At 36.4% G+C, this 19,398-nt stretch overlaps 1 protein-coding gene across 7 annotated transcripts in view; it reads right to left on the bottom strand.

Annotated features, from left to right (window-relative positions):
* LOC140253727 (protein FAM13A-like) overlaps window positions 1-19,398 on the bottom strand; it is a 191,826-nt gene that overhangs the window by 77,668 nt on the left and 94,760 nt on the right. For all 7 annotated transcript variants that reach the window (XR_011903965.1, XR_011903966.1, XM_072339484.1 and 4 more), the window contains exons 4-5: window positions 3,147-3,271; window positions 2,237-2,374 (exon numbers count right to left, since the gene is read on the bottom strand). Coding sequence is in view for 2 of the 7 variants with exons in the window: in XM_072339487.1 (XP_072195588.1) it covers window positions 3,204-3,271 (68 nt within the window). In the remaining 5 variants the exon portion in view is untranslated. The remainder of the gene's footprint in view (window positions 1-2,236; window positions 2,375-3,146; window positions 3,272-19,398) is intronic.

Raw genomic sequence — 19,398 nt, 5'->3', positions numbered from 1 at the left:
CAGGATTGGCTATTTCATTTAAAGCCTCGATCCTGCAAGATTAAAGGTAATGGGATCTTTGTCATTGACTTTCAATGAACAATGGAATGAGCCCCAAGGTAGCACCTATCAGAAAGGGCAGCTGCTTAAAAATTTTATAGCACTTCTACTTGAGAGCAATAAGAACAAAGCACAAGTTACATACATAGACATACAGAGATGCAGATGTACGTGTATGCACTCATAGCTTTAATTTTCTCAGACTTCTGTAGTTTCTGCTATCTATAAATTCAACCATTTGTTTAGGAAGCACACCTAGAATTCTGAACTAGTAAACTGTCAACATCAAGAAGTGCTGTTTTGGTGCTAGTGATGCCCAAGACACAAAGAGCACAATAACACTATTTGATAGAGCAAATTCTCAGCCATAAAACTCTGTTTATCAACACAGTCACCATCATTAGCTATATATTTTCCCCGTCCATTAAAAGAGCATACATGCCATGCTCACATGGAGGTGACCCAATGCTGACACATACAACCCATTGCTTCACCATGCTCACATCCGTTGGTTGGTCACCCTCAGTGTTCAATAGGAATCAGTTAATGTCAATAGGTGTCATTTTTTATTTTTTACACAGAGGAACTCAGTTCCACATCTTTGCTTCATACACACCTCCATGTCAGACACCATCTGTCAGACTGCCCCTTTTCTGCCATCTGTCACATGGCAACCAAACATAATGGAATACTGGCAGGAAGATTCAACCCCTATTGCCATACCACCAACATCTACCTGTGATGCCACAGGCCAACATAATAAAATCAGAGGTCATACTTTTGGAGCAGTCCTCATACATTCCTACTTCGTCAGTGTCATCAGGAAGGCAACTCACTTTGCGCTTGTGCAAGAGAGCAGCATGTGGTATTAAGATTTATGCAGTGAAACTTGTAACAGCCTAATTCAAGCAGTATTTGTGTAAGTAGGTAGATGAGGAAAGAATGCAGAAAAGTAAGTCACTGTAAAACCTCCAGCCCCTCTACAAAACTGATTTTTCTGAGATTGGTTTTACTGTGACAGAACATGAATTAAGTGCAAGGTGCCTCATAGCAAAGAGGCTACTTAGTTCTGGGAGGGCTACAGAGTTAAACTGAGCTGAAATGCACAGAATGAGGCATTTCAGACACCATTCTCAGCACATGTGACCATCAGTTCACCTAACACAGTGCTAAAAATATATCAGTGTACAACTGTGACACATCAAGAGTGGAAAAATATTGGCTGTAGTTTATTTGGATACTATTCAGTATAATTTAGGTTTTGTAACAGCACAAGTCAATTTAACAAGGTCAGCAGATTTGGAAAATGACCTTGAAGATGACATAAACCAGTCCTTCAACTTTCAGGACTGTGTTAGTCTCATTCTTCCTCAGATTTAACTGATAAACGTACCCTTACATTTAGTGCTTTCCTAAGAAGGTACAGAAAAAAACGTATTAACCTTTGAACACTGGTGGTTTCTTAACAGAGTATAATATCTCCTCTAAAAAGTTACGTCCACTGTTTTATAAAAAGGATCTTGAAATATTAAGACATTTGTCATCATCCACTACTGTATTGACAAGGTAAGTCTGGAACAGAGGAAGATGTCGCCCAATAAATCCTGATGAAGTTTGTAATTCTTGAATAACTGCTACTGCCTATGCACCAAATCATATTAAAACTGCTAGAATTATTTCAGAGACTAATCTGTAATGTCTAAACTAATTGTTATACTTTCATTGATACTTTAAGGCTTTAGTTACTGTAAAGTAGAATGGCAGCAGTAAATACTCAGTGAGTTAACTCATCACTCCCACTGGACTGACTCATCCTAAAAAGTAACCAGGTAAGATTTTATGTTTTCTGCTTTATAATTGAAAAAAAGTAATCAAGGATGGTCTTTGTCAGCAGTAAGAACATTTTAAGCATTGTCCTCTAAAGTTATTAACCTCTATTTCTATCCTTTTCCAGCTTCCTAGCTAACATTTCCACATGATGGGTCAACCAGTCTTCCACATTCTGTTTTAAAGGCGTCAACGTGTATGTCACACAGTTTTTCTTAAGTTTCAGGTTTATAGTGCTTAACCTTATCTCAGTGTCTTCTCCAATTCTAATCAGGGACCTCCCTCCCTCATGCAGTCTTTGCCCCAAAAAGCATATGGTTTCATGATGCTACCACAGATAAAGTCTTAAAGAGAACAGTGAAAGATATACCTGCATTTTGCAAAATATCTGCTGATCACATCTCAGCTGGGAGTTCCTCAGTACCAGGGAGTCTTCTGACACGCACGGAGGAAAAAAGCTCTACAGTTATTCTACAGATACAACTTCAGGCAAAGCTGGGAAGCAGATCTGAGAAAAATAAGAACAAAATGGTGAAGAATTCACTAAGGCAGGTAAAAGTACAAATACGTATGTATGCGTACATACCAAATAAGATACAGATTCCCATTTCTAGAAAATGACAAGGCTTCTGAGCAGGGTGACATGGTCTGCTCAGAACAAGAACTAATCTGACAGCGACATATTCTGTATAAGAACATAATTTGTACATTCCATGCCTGCACAACAATAATTTACAGTAAGAGTTATATATCGAGATTTTGTGATCATGATCAAGATAGGGAATTGCAACAGCAACCTCTGCTAGGACAGTCCAAACACAGCATCCATTATCAAACCAGTAGGAACTCATTATAAATAAAATTGGAAATACCTTCTGAGTTTTAACATTAAAAAAACAACAACAAAAACAACAACAACAAAAACACCACCATTAAAAGTGGTGGTGCAAAAGCTAAAGTTACTAAAAGCAACTGATCCAAAGATGGAAAAAATAATTCATTACATACATCAATAAATAATTAAAATCAGAAATTATAACAGAAAGAAAAAATATACTGTGTCATACTTCAGACTGCTTTACAGTGGTTGGGGATTTCACCAGTTCTTATTTCATAACATATTTTGAAATTCATTTTATGTTCTTTATAATGAATTTTTAAATGAGCAATACTTTTTCCATAATTTAGCCCACAGACATCTGAATCACAGACTTCCACTAATATATTTGCATATAAACAGTTCTCTTAAAATTCATCTGCTTTAATTACTTCTTTCTTACCTGAAGTCACAAAGTTCCATATGGGATCTATAAATTTTTCTACTGCCCGAGGCCATGTTAAGGGGCACAGGTACATGTTCTTGCTCTGCCCAAGAGATTCAGCTGTGGAATGGGTATGGAAAAAGCTGCAAGAGAAAAACAGGAGTTAGCATTAGTATCTGCAGAAAATGAAGAAAAAAATGGACGTAAAAAATAGCACATATGTGTTGTCAGGAAAGGACAGAAATAGGTAAGAAAAAGGAGAAACCAGAGTTTTGGAATAATTAAGTTTCAAGTAAAGGCTGTTTTCTCCAAAGTCACGGGACGATAACATCTAATAGCATTTGCAATTGCAGACAAAGCCACTGGGGTACAAAGAAACATGGACCCCAGAGCTGAGTGGGCATTCAGCAAAACAGTTCGGCACCTTAATCTGTTATCCCACCAGAGTGATCCTGGTGTTCATGCTGAAAGCATCTCACTTCCCAGTGCCGGTGTAGCTGCCATGAATACTATGAAAGGAGGCTGAAAATTTGCAGCAGTGTTTAGCTGCAGAAACACAAACACACACAGTGTTGCAGTTTGAGCTGTGACACAGAAGCTTCACAGATGATTGGAAAGATGATTCCACAGACTGAAAAAGCATCATTTGGGGATTACAAGCAACAATCTGAAATATCTTACCGAATATCAGGCAACAAGTCAAAATTGCAATGAGTTTCTCTCTTAGCCATCAAGCAAAAATTACACCAGAATTATATCACCTTGATGTATGGGGCACAAGCTCGTTTGTGCTCCGCCACATTACTTGCTCTTTAAGTGAAGAAAACTGATTATAAATATCAATACATTGACTTATTAAAAAAAGTTTTTAATTTAGCCAGTAATCAAAAAAGAAGTATCCAACAGTACAGTAATTTTATTTACACATTTAACACATAATGTATTTACATGTTGTAACAACATTCTGCCTTCTGCAACTTTGTCCAGTACAGGGGAAGAGCTTTTTATGCTTTTTTTCATTAACCTTTTTCTACACGATTGTTTCATTCCTTTTACTAGAGTGGCACTAGACTGTCATAATTCTAATATATTCATAGTTTAGATCATTTAAGCTGAATTTATCATATAATGTGAACTTAAAAAAAGTCATGGACCGTATGACAAATCTTCAAATAATAATAGTATTCTGGCCTAAACCACACACTCCTACAGACTGAAAAAGCATATTACTGTAAGCTCTACTCATCCTCACACACATTATTTACTCTCTGATCGGTAAACAAAGATATCTTTTGAATCAATGATTGTCTCATTATTTTCAGAGGTTTATATCAGCATAAACAACTTTTTCAGAACATTGCCAATACTTCAGAATATTTTAAAGTATCCATCTATATGACTGGAGCTATGTGCTGTAAATCAAGACAATGTGAATTCAACAAGGCAGCTTGTATGAACCTCATTTTCCTTATTAATAATTCCATTAAAAAGCTTGGTTCAGCTTCCATTACTGTCAGTGAAATAACATATGAAATGTCTGTGACTTCTATATTTAGTCTCTTTGATTTAGTCTCAAGTTTCCAATCACCGATGTTATGACAGCATTCTGATCTATACCCACTGCCATGCAAAACCGAAGAAAAATTGTTTTCTCGCAGCACTGTATGTATACAACAGTATCTTACAAAACCAGTGATGATTGGACAAAGCTACTCAGAACACAGACAAATGCTGGAGCACAGAACAAAAAATAGAGAGCTAATTATAATGACCTCATACAAATCAAAAGCTTTCTTTCAAGAACACTAAAGCTGAAGCATCAGAGGTCCAAGAGGAAGACAATGAGCATTGCTTGGGAATTGGAGATTTTCATAAGAACAAAAATTAAGTAGACTGAAGTTCACATTGATGATTAACTAATTTAGGATATGCCAGGAGAACCCAAGACAATAAAGTATATAGGGAGGGTAGATCAAGTGTGCTCTCATGATATAAAGAAGAACATGCTGTTAATGAAATCACAAATGCTACATTTAAGTACATTAAAAATTAATTTACAGGGTATTTTAATACAACATAAAATTATCCAGAACAATTCATCACCGGAGAAGAGTTAAGAAATTAATTTGACTAAGACTGGATTATACATTCCAGTGATTGCACTCACATTCATAAAACTTGTGTGATTTTAAGATTGAAGCAGAAGTCAGACGCTGCTTAACACAAATGGGGATTTTTTTGCCTTCCAAGCTATTCACTGCTCAGAGAGAACTAAGACCTAGAACAGTCCCTTTGACAGGGAAAACTCCGGAAAACTGGCCAGCTTACTGTGCTGCAAACATTACTCTGTGGCAAGAGTGTTGTAGTAATTGTCCATGTCTGCTTGGAGTCCACATCAAATCCCAAGCAGTTAGAGTTGGCTTAGCTGCTATTTCATGAAGAACAGTGAAAACAACAATTAAGTACCAACTAAACACAACAGTTAAAACTAACTTTGGTGATGTCAAAAGTCAGCTCTGCTTGGCTGATGCATGGTAACTTAGTAACGGAGTGTTCAGAGACAAATTCAGGAAGTATTTATGTCAGCGGAATGGCTCTATAAAATTGCAAGAGCTGTGAAGGGAAAATTACCTGATTGAGGTCTAAGTAAAGTCTGAGACATATGTTGTGGGCAATGGATTTGCCTGCTCCATGCAGTCTGAGAAGGATTAACTCTTATCCACTGCAAATAAGAGCATAAATACTGACAAAAACATGACCCTGAAATTTCTAGGTTCCATTTGTAGGTGACTGGTCACAGCTCAAAGGCCTTTTCCTTTGCTTTTTCAAGCTCTTCAGTAGCTCTAGCAGGCTTTAAGAGGGACCTTCCTAGAATCAGTGAAGAGTCAGTTTGCAGTGTTAATCAAGCCTTTATGAGTAGTTGCTTGTTACAGCAAGAAAATTCCAATATGCTGTCTTGACCCTGGTTTTTGCCCTCCTGATAGAAGTAAAAGACAGAATGTTTACTACTGCTATTGCTCCAGGATCAGATCCTTCCTGTTTTTTTAAGGTAAAGCTAACATGACAGAAGCAGCAGCTAATACCAGCTGGTAAATCCACGTTCAGACTTTAAGTCAAGAAACTCCAGAGAACAGTCCTACAAGCCCTGGTATGTAGGCCTCTACAGAAGAATAACGTAATATCAGCCCCAGGCAGATAACACATGAGGAAACTTTGATATCAATCATGAAATAAATATATTTCCCTTGGCAAAACTGGGAGATACCTATGTCAGAACAGATATAATATCAAAATGATAGCATTCCCAATGGATTTTTGAAGGTAAAAAATGTACAGTGCTACTGCTCAACAGATGGAGACGACGTACACAAAGGTTAGAAGCAGCTTCTTCAGACTGAACCTCGATTTTCTCAAATGCCTCTCAAAGTTCAGCTGAAAGGCATCCAAGTCAAGTGGAAATGCCTGGCTTTAGCAAGGCGAAGTTTTGATCCTTCTAATCTTACAGATTTTATAAAACCAGTATCAGGACAAAGGCACCTTATTCCAGCCACTCCGGCTCACAGCTGTAATCTGGCCAAGAGTAGAACACAGTCCGGATTATTGAATTCTGTGACTCCAGTGACTCTCACAAAGTCTTAGCCTACTAATATTGGCTACAGTATTCAAGGAATGAAAAGTAAAACTAACTGTAAGGACTTTTGAAATAAAAGTTGTACTCATGTATTTCTTTTCCTCACTCAATATTGTGAATAGAAATGTTAAATAGGAATGTGAAGACCTTTTTCTTCAAATCGTGATTGCCATAAGCAATGGAAACCATCTTCAGTCTACACTGATTTCTTCTATCTCACAGGAAACAGAACAAAGTCAAGATCACTGGGGCATAGCACAAAATATTTATGTCTTACAACCTAGACAATCTAGAAATGCAGAAAACAAAATGGCTGTCATCTCACAGGAATCTGAAAACATGAAAGATGCCCTTTCCAGAACAATCAGTCAGAAGAATCATGTTTCATCTTTATCTGTTCCACAACAAACCTGAGTACTTTTTGTTTCATAAAGTATTTATTTAAACTAAATGACTTTCTCTGTAATCTTCTGCATTTTGCTAACCCTGAGTAACCCACAAACTTCCTCGTTTGATTTTACTTTTCCCAGACCAGACAACAATGTCACTGACGGCACTGTTTATGACACGGAATGTCAACTTTATTGATACCTGTTTTTATCTTTCTCCAGCAGAATGCACCCTTTTGGAAACAGGTCTGTCTTCTTTCTCTCTCTGCATGAAACTAGTCACTGTCACAGTTTTTCTACAGGCACTTCTGAGTCAGCATTCCTAAATCTTTACTAGTTCACTTTGAGGCACTTGATTTCACCTGACCTTTTCCCCAGGATCCCATCACAGTACGGAATTATTGCGGCCCCAAATCAGCAAACAGCAAAGCATTATTTATCCCTCAGAAAGATATAGATCAAATGAAATTAAAACAAAAAATATTGTAGAGGAAGACGGGGGCATGGAAATACCACTCAATCTTTCCCTGGTGGTTTCAGCCCATTCAACATACAAGCCTATTAGTCTGATCTCAAAGGTCTGCAGAGCTTTTACACAAGTTGTGATGGAAACTTGATTGAAGGATTTTAGGGAAAAAAAATAAATTTTCACATGAAATACACAGCTAAATAGTGCAATGTTAACCTTGTATTTTGCTTTGGCATCAAAATAGCAATAGGGCTGCAATAGATACAAGTTACTCTGGTAGGCTCCAGGGAGACCTCAGAGTGGCCTTTCAGTTTCTAAAGGGAGACTGTAAGAAAGAAAGGGACAGACTGTCCCCTTACTGTCAGCAAGTGCTTCCATGGCTTTTTTGAACTTGGACTTAGTTATTACCAGTAAATGTGTGTATCTCACCTGGGAATATTAGTCTTGCCATAAGAAAAGACAGTGCCATCTAACAGCCTCCTCACTGCTTTTGCTAAATAGGGAATTTTGTGTCCTGTGCCCATTGCTCTCCAGCCACTGCTTGCTCTTGCCGTGCACTTCCAGTATGCAGCCTTTTCTGAGGTAATGCTTTCCAGGCAGGTCATACAAACATACTGAATTCAATACTAACAAAAGTAAGACACCTACTCTTCTCTCCACAATACAGATTCTACTTTATTTTGGAAGTTTGTGTTGTTTCAAAGTAGTTCTATTCTGTGTTAATTTTAAATTTGAAAAAGCATCTCATGCTCAAGGACCTTGAAGCACTGAACTTCTGCCAGAACAATGACAAACTTCTCACTTGTGGTGTTGCCCAAAAAGTATTATTTTTCTGCCCAGTCAAGTATGCTCTTAGGGCAAACATCTGAATATCTTAAGTAAATCTAAAACTCTAATGCAAAACATGCAACGTACCAAAGAAAGACTGGCTTCTTCTCCATTTTAATTAAAGCATTTATTTACTGTGCTCAGAGGTTGAGACTTTGCCTTATTACACTGGCGAGAATAAATCCTCCTTGTTCTGTAATTTGTAATGGAATGCATTCAGTAATCAATAGGGGCCAATATTTAGTTTTCTGAATTAACTCTAATAATGCAGCTGGTTTAAGCAATATATCTATAATTTCATTTAATGTTCATATAAATTTCCTCTATTTTATTGATGGATTTGAACTTCAATTCTACATTTTATAACAGTCATATCAGCACATACACTTTTTCCTTGTTCTATTTGCTGTTCTTGTTAAATATGGAGCTTTATGAATCTGAGATCAAAAGACTTAGTCCTCTTGCCTATTGAAATATTTCTGAGAGTTAATGTTAATAATAGAAAAGAGACCAAAGAGTTTGAAATTAGGCCAACACTCTCATATTTCTGAACTGACTTTATCTGTAGTTGTTACTCAATTTAGCATGTTTCCTTCTCTTTCAAACTACTGTGCGATATAAATCTGGGAGTTTTTAGAATGTTATAAAGCAAAACTCAGCAATAAGTTGTGAGTTAACAGCAAAGGGTGAAAGTGGTGGGAGTCCTCAAAAGAAGCTACGGTAAACAAACTCTTCAGGACCTCAGATTCTATTTCAATATCCATCCTTTCCATCTACACAAGTGAACCAAAGCTTTCTTTTGTCCTAAATTAGACACAAGATATACTGCTTTTTAAATGGTTGCTAGAGAATGCAAATTATGTTTACACAGAAGTGAAAAAAGAGGTTACTTTGCATCTCTCTGCTGCTCTCCGCTTTTCTGTTTGGGGAATGAAAAATCATAAACAGTTTGATTCACTTCAGAAATTCAACAGCTATAGGTAATTTTAACCTTGTTATGAGAAGAGGAAAGCAACATCTGCTTCACGCTTCACCTGTGCAAGCATTATACTACAAGTAGTAAAAGTTGCCTAAGTTTCATTAGCTACTCTATCTCATGTACACACTCATTTCAAACAGACCCTAGTGAGCCAAAAATAGGAACACATAATGGAAATTGTTGCAAAATAATTTCAGAAAATCAAACCAGCAGAACTTCTTAAAGAAGCTCTCAATCATATCAAATAATTGCCACACAGAGAAAATAAGCAACTTTTTGTATCGAGTTTTCCTCAGGACATAAGTAAAAGATGCCTGTCAACTGTATCACAAATAATTAAAAAATATCTTGTCCACTTCACTGGACAGGACAAAGAACAGAAATATCCCAGCCTTACAGGAAAAGTGGGACTGAAGTATGCTAACCAGAACAGTACAGTCTGTAAGCAAAACAAATATTTTCCAATTAATTGCTCTGTGAGCTTTGCCCAAGATAAAGAACTTGAGAGCTACTGAAATAGTTGGAAACTGCCACAGATCCTTTCTGTACTACCCTACTTGTTCTATGACCTCTTCACTAGTCATGAAGACCTTTGGAACTGTTCGAAAGATCATTCTCAAATAGATGATAAAGTCTAAATCCCACATTACAACCTTTGATTTGATGAAAAAAAAGAGACCATCCCAACCCAGTGAAATTTTATGTCAGGCAAAAATTCTCTATAAACTCAAAATTAGGGTGTATGTCTTCCCTCTGCTTATTCTGTAGTAGAATATTTCCATTTATATGTTGCATTCTGCTTAATAAATCAGGGCAATTTAAATCTACAGTACAATATAATCTCCCTGTATCAATGTGCATACCAAAAAATAGGATTTTAGTTATGGGTTGTACATATAGTTTTAGGGGTCTAAGCTATTGTTACATTTATTAGCAGCTTTAACTTCAAGATAAAGAGGTGTAAGCAATTGCAAGGCCCTGTGTAAGCATGAGGAAATTCTTAGCAGGCAGATGAGATCAGCATTCAGATTTTACATTAAATCTTTCAAAACATTTTTCTGCAGCTTGTGTAGATCTCGTCTTATATCTTTCACTAACACAGTCATTTGATGGTTGAGATTGCACGTGTATTGTTCATTACTGCTGTTGATAACTGTAAATGAAGACAATAAGAGCAGGCCCTGGGTTCACAGTCTTCCTTATCTGCATGAAAAAGCATCATTTGATAACCCTACCGTTAGAAGTTCCTCCCTTGCAGTTTAATCCCATATAAGTACTGAAAAGCAAAAATCTCATAAACCTGTCAGTTCATTATCAAAGCACTGATGAAATACAGTAAATGTAGAAAAAAGTACATCTGAGCTGAAATATTTGGCTTATATACATATACGTTTACATCCTACCACTTTTAACATTTCCAGGTGTTCTTTATCCTGCCAAGACACATTATAAGACTTCAAACCAGGATAACAGTCATCTGAAAAGGATTCAGATCCTGAATAATAATTCTTTCAAATGTATTCAGCTGAGTTCCTTCACCAGATATCTAGTCAACAAACAGAATGTTTAAGACATTCTTGTCTGGAAAGCTGTCTTTCATTCCAAAGGGCTCATGCCCTCTCAGAAACAATTTCTTGAAAAATAATTCTCAATATGTGGGATTAATCATAGCCCAAAGTTTGCTTCTGACATATGATTAGCTATTTCTACCTGACTTAAAGGACACAGGGAAAAGCATTTCAGTATTTCTGCTCTTAACTTGAGCATTGTGCCTAAAGATCTTCAGTGCGGAGAAAGAAGTAAATCATTTATAACACATTAAAAAAAAAAAGGAAGAAAAAAAAAAAAAAGTAAAAGTGAGGATTTGTATGCAATGCTTTGATTTGTTTCACTTAAGAGTCAAGAATCAAATTTCCCTGAATTTTCCATCTCTGAAGAATGTACTAATTTATACAACGTACCAGTTGCTATGACAAGGTTTCTCAAATCATAAACACAAATTACAATGCACGTCATGCGTGATATGCATCTCTAACAATTTTACTTGATGAAAACTATCTTCATGCCTTTTAGCAATGAAGCATGTTAATGAGTTCCCCCAAAAGATTAGTGAGAAGCCTAATAGACCAAAAAACTATTTAAACAATCATTTTACACTATTTCAGCGAAGAACTGCATCTATGTGATCCTTCCCTTAATAACCCAGGAACAAACACATCCTCAAATACAACTAGGGAATTTTAACAAATGTATCAATTTATATTTCTACAAAGAATTTTAATAGGAGGGGAATTTTCCTTAAAAAATATGTATATTTAAAAAATATGTATATGTATATTTCACTTGGTTCTACTTAGCAGTAAATGCTCCTAGCCCTGCTTTGCCAGAAGTCCTTTCATCAGCCATTAAAATGTACAGACAGAAAAGATATCATTACCCTACAAAAAAATCATTCACCTGCTCCATGTGAGAAAGGAAGCTGGTTGCAAGGACACTGTTCTGTCTGCCCAGACTCCTGACCTGCAGAACTGCATGAAGCCACTCACACTCCTTTGCTTCTGGTTTTAGCCTAGGGAACTCCTTAATAACGAGCTGTGCTTTCTAAGGTCAGTTTCTGTGTTCAGTAACTTTTCTTCTCATGCCCGGACAAACAAAGAAAAAACACAACCACAAAAAAACATTAAGTTAAATGAGATTTCTAAACCCGAACTTAGTGCATAAACTATTTCTGTTCTCCCTCCCAGGAACTTCATCTGCTTTTTCTAATAACCGAATTGCTTTCTTATGAATACGCTATTCACCATAAGAGTTCTTCTGCCCTTGTCTTTACTGCTGTCAAACTATTTCAGTCTTCACACTTCCTTTCCTCTGTAATAATCTTTCAAGTGCTTCGGTATGCTTGTGTTCTGCTTTAGAGATCAAATTACAAATTAGTTTTATCATACAAAATGAGCTACTGCCGCAAACCCAACATTATGTTTCCTTCCCCAGTTAATTTCTAATTCTTTAGTCCTGTAACTTCCCTAAACTATTATCTTGAATTGGCATAGTTGGCAAAAAAAAAAACAACAACAACAAAAAACCAAACAAACAACAACAACAACAAAAAAAAAAAAACAACTAAAAAACCACAGATTTTGTTACTGCACGATTTCCAATATACAAGCTTTGCTACATTCAATTTAACACAGTTTGCTTGAGCAAAGTCACACCAGCACTTTCATATGTTTCTTACATCAGTGGGTGTGATCAAATAGAAAATACAAATCACTGCATTGTTGAGTCTTAACTATAAAGAGACTAATAGGCCATTTTCTATTAAGTTTCCCCATGTGCAGTAGGGCTATTTGCCCACAATCAGATCTGAAAGATATTGCAGAGTTTAGATTACGCTGAAGGATTTTTCTTGCTGACTCACTTGTATTTTGCTTCTAGATGAAAATAATCTAGAAGGAGCTCGTATCCAAGGAGTACTTTATGATCAGCCTTAAAACTATTCAGTGAAGAAGCCCTTGCAACCCTCCTGCTGTGTGCTGCTTCTGGAGGTCACTACAGAGTTTAAGAGCCTTACCACCGAGGGGAATTGCAGTGGTGTTTTGTCATCACTGCAACCCATTCATGCAATTTTGGATGTGATTACTGTCACAGAAATATGAAAGGGAAGATTTCCAGTCTATCCTGACAAAATAATAACTAACAAAGAGGTAAAAAAAAATCAAAGAGAAACCACTATTTCTACATGTAGCAGAGGAGATAAGAAAAAAAGTGTCTATAGATATTATGCTAAAGTGTCATCTAAAACCTGGGAAAATTTAAGGACATGGGCTACAGTGCAACTTTCAGACAGGTCTCAAGGCACGGCGTTGCAGTAAATCTCCCTTTCAAAGGCAATGATGGCAGCTTGCCCACTACTGGCAGTTTTTTTCACACTGTTGTTTAAGGATTTATTTCCTCTGTTTTGCAAGACTTCATGTATTTGTACAAATACTTCCTTTGTTGAACTTTACGGCAGTCCTGTTAACCCATTTCTCCCCCAGAATGATGGCACATCCACTCCTCCCAGTGTTTCACTATCTGCAAGCTTGTCAATGGGTCACTGTCTTACCACCGATGTCATTTATGAAGATATATTATAGTATTGATCCCAGTATCTGGAGTCATACAAAACTATTGTGACGCACTATATGAAGTCACAAAATTAAAAAGAACGCTACCTTCAGGACAGCATTTCAGAGAGGCACTTATAACTCATTAAACAGTAAATGACTAAGGAAAAAAGTTACTTCCAGATCTAGGCTCTGGGCAACTTGATTTGGTGCCTCATTTAGTGGCTAGCAAACCTGCCCAAGGCAGGTGTTGGAAAGAGATGATTTTTAAGATCCCTTCCAACCCAAGACATTCCATGAGTCATACTGAAAAGTGACCATTCAGCTAACAATCTATTACTAAAAAAGGGAATGTGAACCAGTCTTCTTCCTTAACTGGAACACTGGTTCATTCTGGAACGTTTACACCAGACACAAATTAGTTGTACATTCTTTCCTCAACACCACTTGACAGATTTTCTCAAGGTATGCACTAAGACTTAGGGTCTAAAGGTAACTGATATCCCACAGTAGTTTAAAAGGTAAAATAGTCCTTCATATAAGATCAATTCCTTTCCAGCTATGTAGCCCTGCCTGCAAAATATCACAAAGTCACTCAGACAGCAGCCGTATGAAAACAATGTTTTGTTATTTAGATTGTTGCATGAGGAAAGGCTGAGAGGATGATGCCACTGAAGAAAATGGTGCTGCTCTTAAAATCTAGTCCAGAAAAGTGAGTTAAATTGACACTGATTTTTCTTACATTTCCCTTGCTCCCTTCAATCAAATTATGGCAGAAACATCTGTCAGATTAAAGGATGAAAAGAGAATCTGATATTATTCAACTATTAGTAAAAACTGACCTCTGCTATAACGGACATGCATACATGAATAATGTCACAGAAACATAAGCAGAGACCACAGAAATACTCTGAGCATTACTATAATCTAAATATGAAGAGGAATTAATAATATGAGCAAATTCTTCTGAGTTTTTTTTCAGATTTTATGCCTCTGGAAACATGGTCTGCAAAGAACCAATAAAGGCAGCCTTTTCAAGCAAAGATGTGAGCAGAGATCATGTTTATGTCACAGAGTGATGTAAATAATTATGTTTGGCAGTTAAAATTGTGCTGAACGTGCCCAAACTAAATTGATTCTTGTATGATCTGACATTTCCTGCCTTTTGTGAGACCAAATAAAATATATTTATGAATCAGACAGATGTATTCAATGTTTCAGTCCTGTCTCTCTGTAACTAGATATTTCATATTATAATACATATTTTGTTCAGGGGGTTACCATTCATGTTACACTCCAAAGGAGCAGAAGAATGGCCATTTAAAGTGTACTGGTGGCAACAGAATAGTCATCTTATTAAGCACAATTTGAACAGTACTGACTTTTGATAAAACTGGATCAAAATTGGTAGTAAAAACACTGCATCTTGTTTCTGTTCCTTATGGAAAAGTCTTGACCAAAGAGATTCCACGTATTGTTTCAATGAGACCAAATCATCAACATTAATAGCTGCCAGGTTAATCAAGTTATTTTGTCATGCAATATCATTTTACCATTTACCACTCATTAATTAGAAGTTTGAATGGCTCTGTTTAATTTTAAGCTCTCTGTAGGCTGTTAGAACACTAAAAGGATTAGGTTCTGAAGCAACAATTAGATCTTGATTTCACCAATGCTATTCTCTCTAAAAGAAAAATAAAAAAAACAATGCCTCTGTTCACTTGCAGAGATCTCCAATGAGATCTAACGTGGATTCTTTATCTAATAGATGAGAAACTTACATATAGAATGCAACATAGAATGGAAATTATCCTCTAGCTTTCCTGGTACTATCAGATTTGATTACAGAAACAGTAACTATTTCTCTTTTTTCCCCTCATGCAACTTGTACCAGTAAAATAATACAGTAAAATAATGAAAATGAAGAAACCTGTTGAACTATAGGTTTATCTGATATGAACTGATGTTGATTCAATTACCAAAGTTCATAGGAAATATTTTTGCATATTGCCTAGCAATTACTGAAGTTCATGGAAAAGAAATAAAAAAAAAAAGACTGAATGCAGGCTAAACTAATGATACTGTGTAACATGATTGTGACAACAAGCAGCAGTTGTCCTGTTACACAAACAAATATTGACTCAGGCTACTGATGCAGCTGTGACTCTGGCTGATATACCCAGCAAACAGGAGCTTTGCACAAAGGGTTAGCAGATGAAGTTCAAAGATGTCTTATGGGTATATGTCAGCTTGGGAAACAGGAAGGACCTAAAATGATGTTGACTCCTTTATATTCTAGAGGAACTGATGAGTATTCTTGCAGCCTTCCAATACAGAGGAAATACTTGCAAGCATTAGTTCATTTATCAGATCTGGATTGAAAGTCAGATGGTCTTAGAAAGCTTCAATCAACTTTCTGGCAACATGTGAACTGCTTTGGTACAGTTCACTTGAGTACACAGCATTAGTTATGCATTTGTCTTGGTCGTCAAGTTGTTGTTCATTTTATTTCTATGGCCACACTGTATAACTTTTAGAAACTTCTGAATATCTCAGACAAATACTAATTTAGAAGAATTATAATACACAAAGATTTCAAAAGAAATTAAACTTTTCATAGGTCATGTTTATTTTCTATTTACAGGAGAATATTCATTAAATGCTTGTGTTCATTAATCCTCTCTTTAATACTGGACCAGCTTTAATTTAGTTTCCTTTTGTTTTTCTCCCTTTAAAGATTGTTGTTTACGGGTTTGTTTAATGTAGCTTTCTTTACTATTCCACTAAATCCCTGAAAGCTGCAGTCTTGATAATGAGTACTATGTGGATATTAATAGCAACTGATATCAAAGCCAGTAGGTCAAATGAATGCTTACTTAAGATAGCACTGTTTGTCACCAAGACAAAATGCCTTGTTAATATTATGCATAAAAATAAATTGATTTCAATTTTCTGGCATCTGTTTCAGTTCTCATCACTTATTAGTGACTCACATTCATGGCTCTAAGGGAAAGTTGCTGAGAAAAAGATTTGCTTCATCTCCAGCTAAAGGTGGGCAGCTGGTGAAATTTTCTGAAGGGCAGTGGTTGTTAAAAAAAAAATACAAACTGATAAGACAAATCTAGGAAAGGCTCTGGAAACCTATATGACATGGGAATCATACAGTTTAAAGAATCTCATATTCTAAAACATACATTATAAAGAACCAGTGCTATTCAAAATGCCTAGAAATACTCACTAATTTTCCCTCGAATCCACAAAACTGCAGTAGATGGTGTCCTGGTGAACTTGCTGCAATGGCAGCATTTCAGTGACAGATTTGGCACCAAGCAAAGAAACCATTCCACACAGACCTGCAACATCCAAGCTTCATTTGAGCAACTGTGCTCTGCCAGAACCATCCTGAATGAGCTGATGCTGAGATGAAATATTCTGAGACACAAAATGATCAGGCTGTATTTTCAAGTAATGTAAAAACTGACAACTGTATGAGACGGATGATGGAGAGAATATCACATAAGGTAAAACAGATGACGTACAAAGTACAAATGCCAGCTATGCTGATAGTTGAAACAAAATCTACAGTCATAGCCCAACCGGATTCTTTCTAGAGGTTTTTTATGTGTTATTAGCAGTACTCTTAAATAAATATCTTTCCATCTAATACTAAATAATGAAAACACACAGCTAAATCTACACAAGCAGGATATGTGGAAGACAAATCACACTAGAACAACATTGACAAAATAATTGTTAGTTTCAGGCTAAAAGGCAGACACAGTCGATCAGCAAGTACTCATTCTGCCATGGAAGTCAGATGCCAGAAGTACAGAAAGAAAAAACATGAAAAAAAATCGCCTAGATGATAACCTGATAAAGCATTATTTACAACAGACAAACAGTACAGAAATAAATGGCAAAGTTCAGAGGCAATACATAGAATCATAAAACAGCCTGGGTTGAAAGGGACCACAATGATCATCTTGTTTCATCTCCCCTGCGATGTGCAGGGTCACCAACCACCAGACCAGGCTGCCCAGAGCCACATCCACAGCCTGGCCTTGAATGCCTCCAGGAATGGGGCATCCACAACTTCTCCAGGCAACCTGTTTCAGCACGTCACCACCCTCTGACTGAAGTTACAGATAAAGTAACTATGGTGACCCCAACTACACATGAAAAGAATCTGAATAAATTATTAATGTTTGGACCTTTGTACACTGTGAGTAGGCAATATGTATGTTGCCTCCAATATACCTTTAAGTTTTCCCCTGGACTTGGAAACAGATTGCTCTCTTTAATAACACCACACACAAATCTGAAGTTAGAAGAATAAACCAAAGAGAATGGCAAAGTCTACAACAAATGATGGAAAGAAAGGGGTAGTTCTAAGTGAGTAAAGTAATAAATAGTAAATGGATTTTTTTTTCCAGAAGCAAATTACTTTTGTATTTTCAGGTTTCAACTGATGTTAAGATGTACAGAGACTGTAAAAGTTAAAATGATTTAGAGAATAAATACATACAGAATGTACAGAAATGAGAACACAATTGGTTATTGAGGTATGCTTTATAAAGACTGCTGTGAAGTCATCGCTTTCCCATTAAGAGAGTACTGTGAAATTCAAAGCGAGACTTGCACTTAAGACTGTATTAAACTACTTGTTCCAAAGGCACACATAGAGCAGCCAGGTATGGTTTGCTCAGGGGAGTTACTAGCTGTGCTTTCCATGCAGTGAGCCAGAAATAACAGACCTAAGGGATAAGAATAGGAGAGGACTTAAAAACATCCTTCCTGTAAAAGGATGAATAGGATCACCGGCAGCTGAAAAGACACCTGATGGTTCCAGCAGTGTCCTGGGTAAATTGTGTAGTTAGAGATCAAACAAAACTCAGTTAACCAGTGCTTGGTAAGAAGAACCCTAATGTTTGATGTGTTCCAGAACAGAAAGCACTACTGAGAGAAGGAGTAAATGTTCTTATTTACATACAACTCCTCCTTTTTTTAAAGTATTCCTGTACCTCTTACACTCTTACTTTGTAGTAAAACCACTGCTTTTATTGTCTACTGCTTCTTCAGAAATTTTACGCAAGACAAAATTGCATCAATAGATCTAATACATTTTAGAGCCAGAAATTATGTTTTTCCAGATGCAACTGAAATCTGTATCTCTGATGATTTAATTATTGATATATCAGTGATAAATGAATACGACCATTTTTTTAAATTGTCATTTAAAATAAAAACAGATACCCAGGCAGGGGCAAAGTTGATCCATTCCATCAGTCATTATCCACACAAATGTAAGAAAAAAGAATTACAGGAACAGACCTGAGATTAGACCAGATCACACCATTCCAATACACAATACTTTTACAGTTTCATCAGCAGTTTACACAATTCAGTATCTTATTAAAGTCAGCTATTTGAAAGCTGTTGATTCCCTGGTTCAGCAATTCAGAGAATCCTGAGAGTACAGTTTTGTAACAGTGTCTGCTGTGTGAAGGGTACACAGTTGTTTACCAAACCAAACCTCAAGTAATGGAAAAGCTTTTTATTTTTCAAAACCTGATTTTGTCTCTTAAATTATTGCTTTTTCAAGCAGAAATATCACTGTAAATTTCTTTTTTTTCTTTTTAGTCTGACACCTCCTTCTATATACAAAAGTTTATGACTTCTTTCTCTGCTATGCTGTTTCCCATGGTGTAAAACACCTAGGAAGAGGGAAGAGCTACACAGTATTTTTCTCCTATTGTATCCAAAGTTTTGAACATAATCATTGGTTCAATAAATAATTGGGAATTACTGTCATAATTCCTATGAAAGAAATCACTGAAGAGATTTCTCTCTGAAGACTGCTGAATTTCT

The sequence above is a fragment of the Excalfactoria chinensis genome, chromosome 6, assembly GCF_039878825.1.
Source record: "Excalfactoria chinensis isolate bCotChi1 chromosome 6, bCotChi1.hap2, whole genome shotgun sequence".
Classification (NCBI taxonomy): domain Eukaryota; kingdom Metazoa; phylum Chordata; class Aves; order Galliformes; family Phasianidae; genus Excalfactoria; species Excalfactoria chinensis.
The sequence above is the reverse complement of the archived record's forward strand: the minus strand, read 5'-3'. Positions and strand labels throughout refer to the sequence as shown.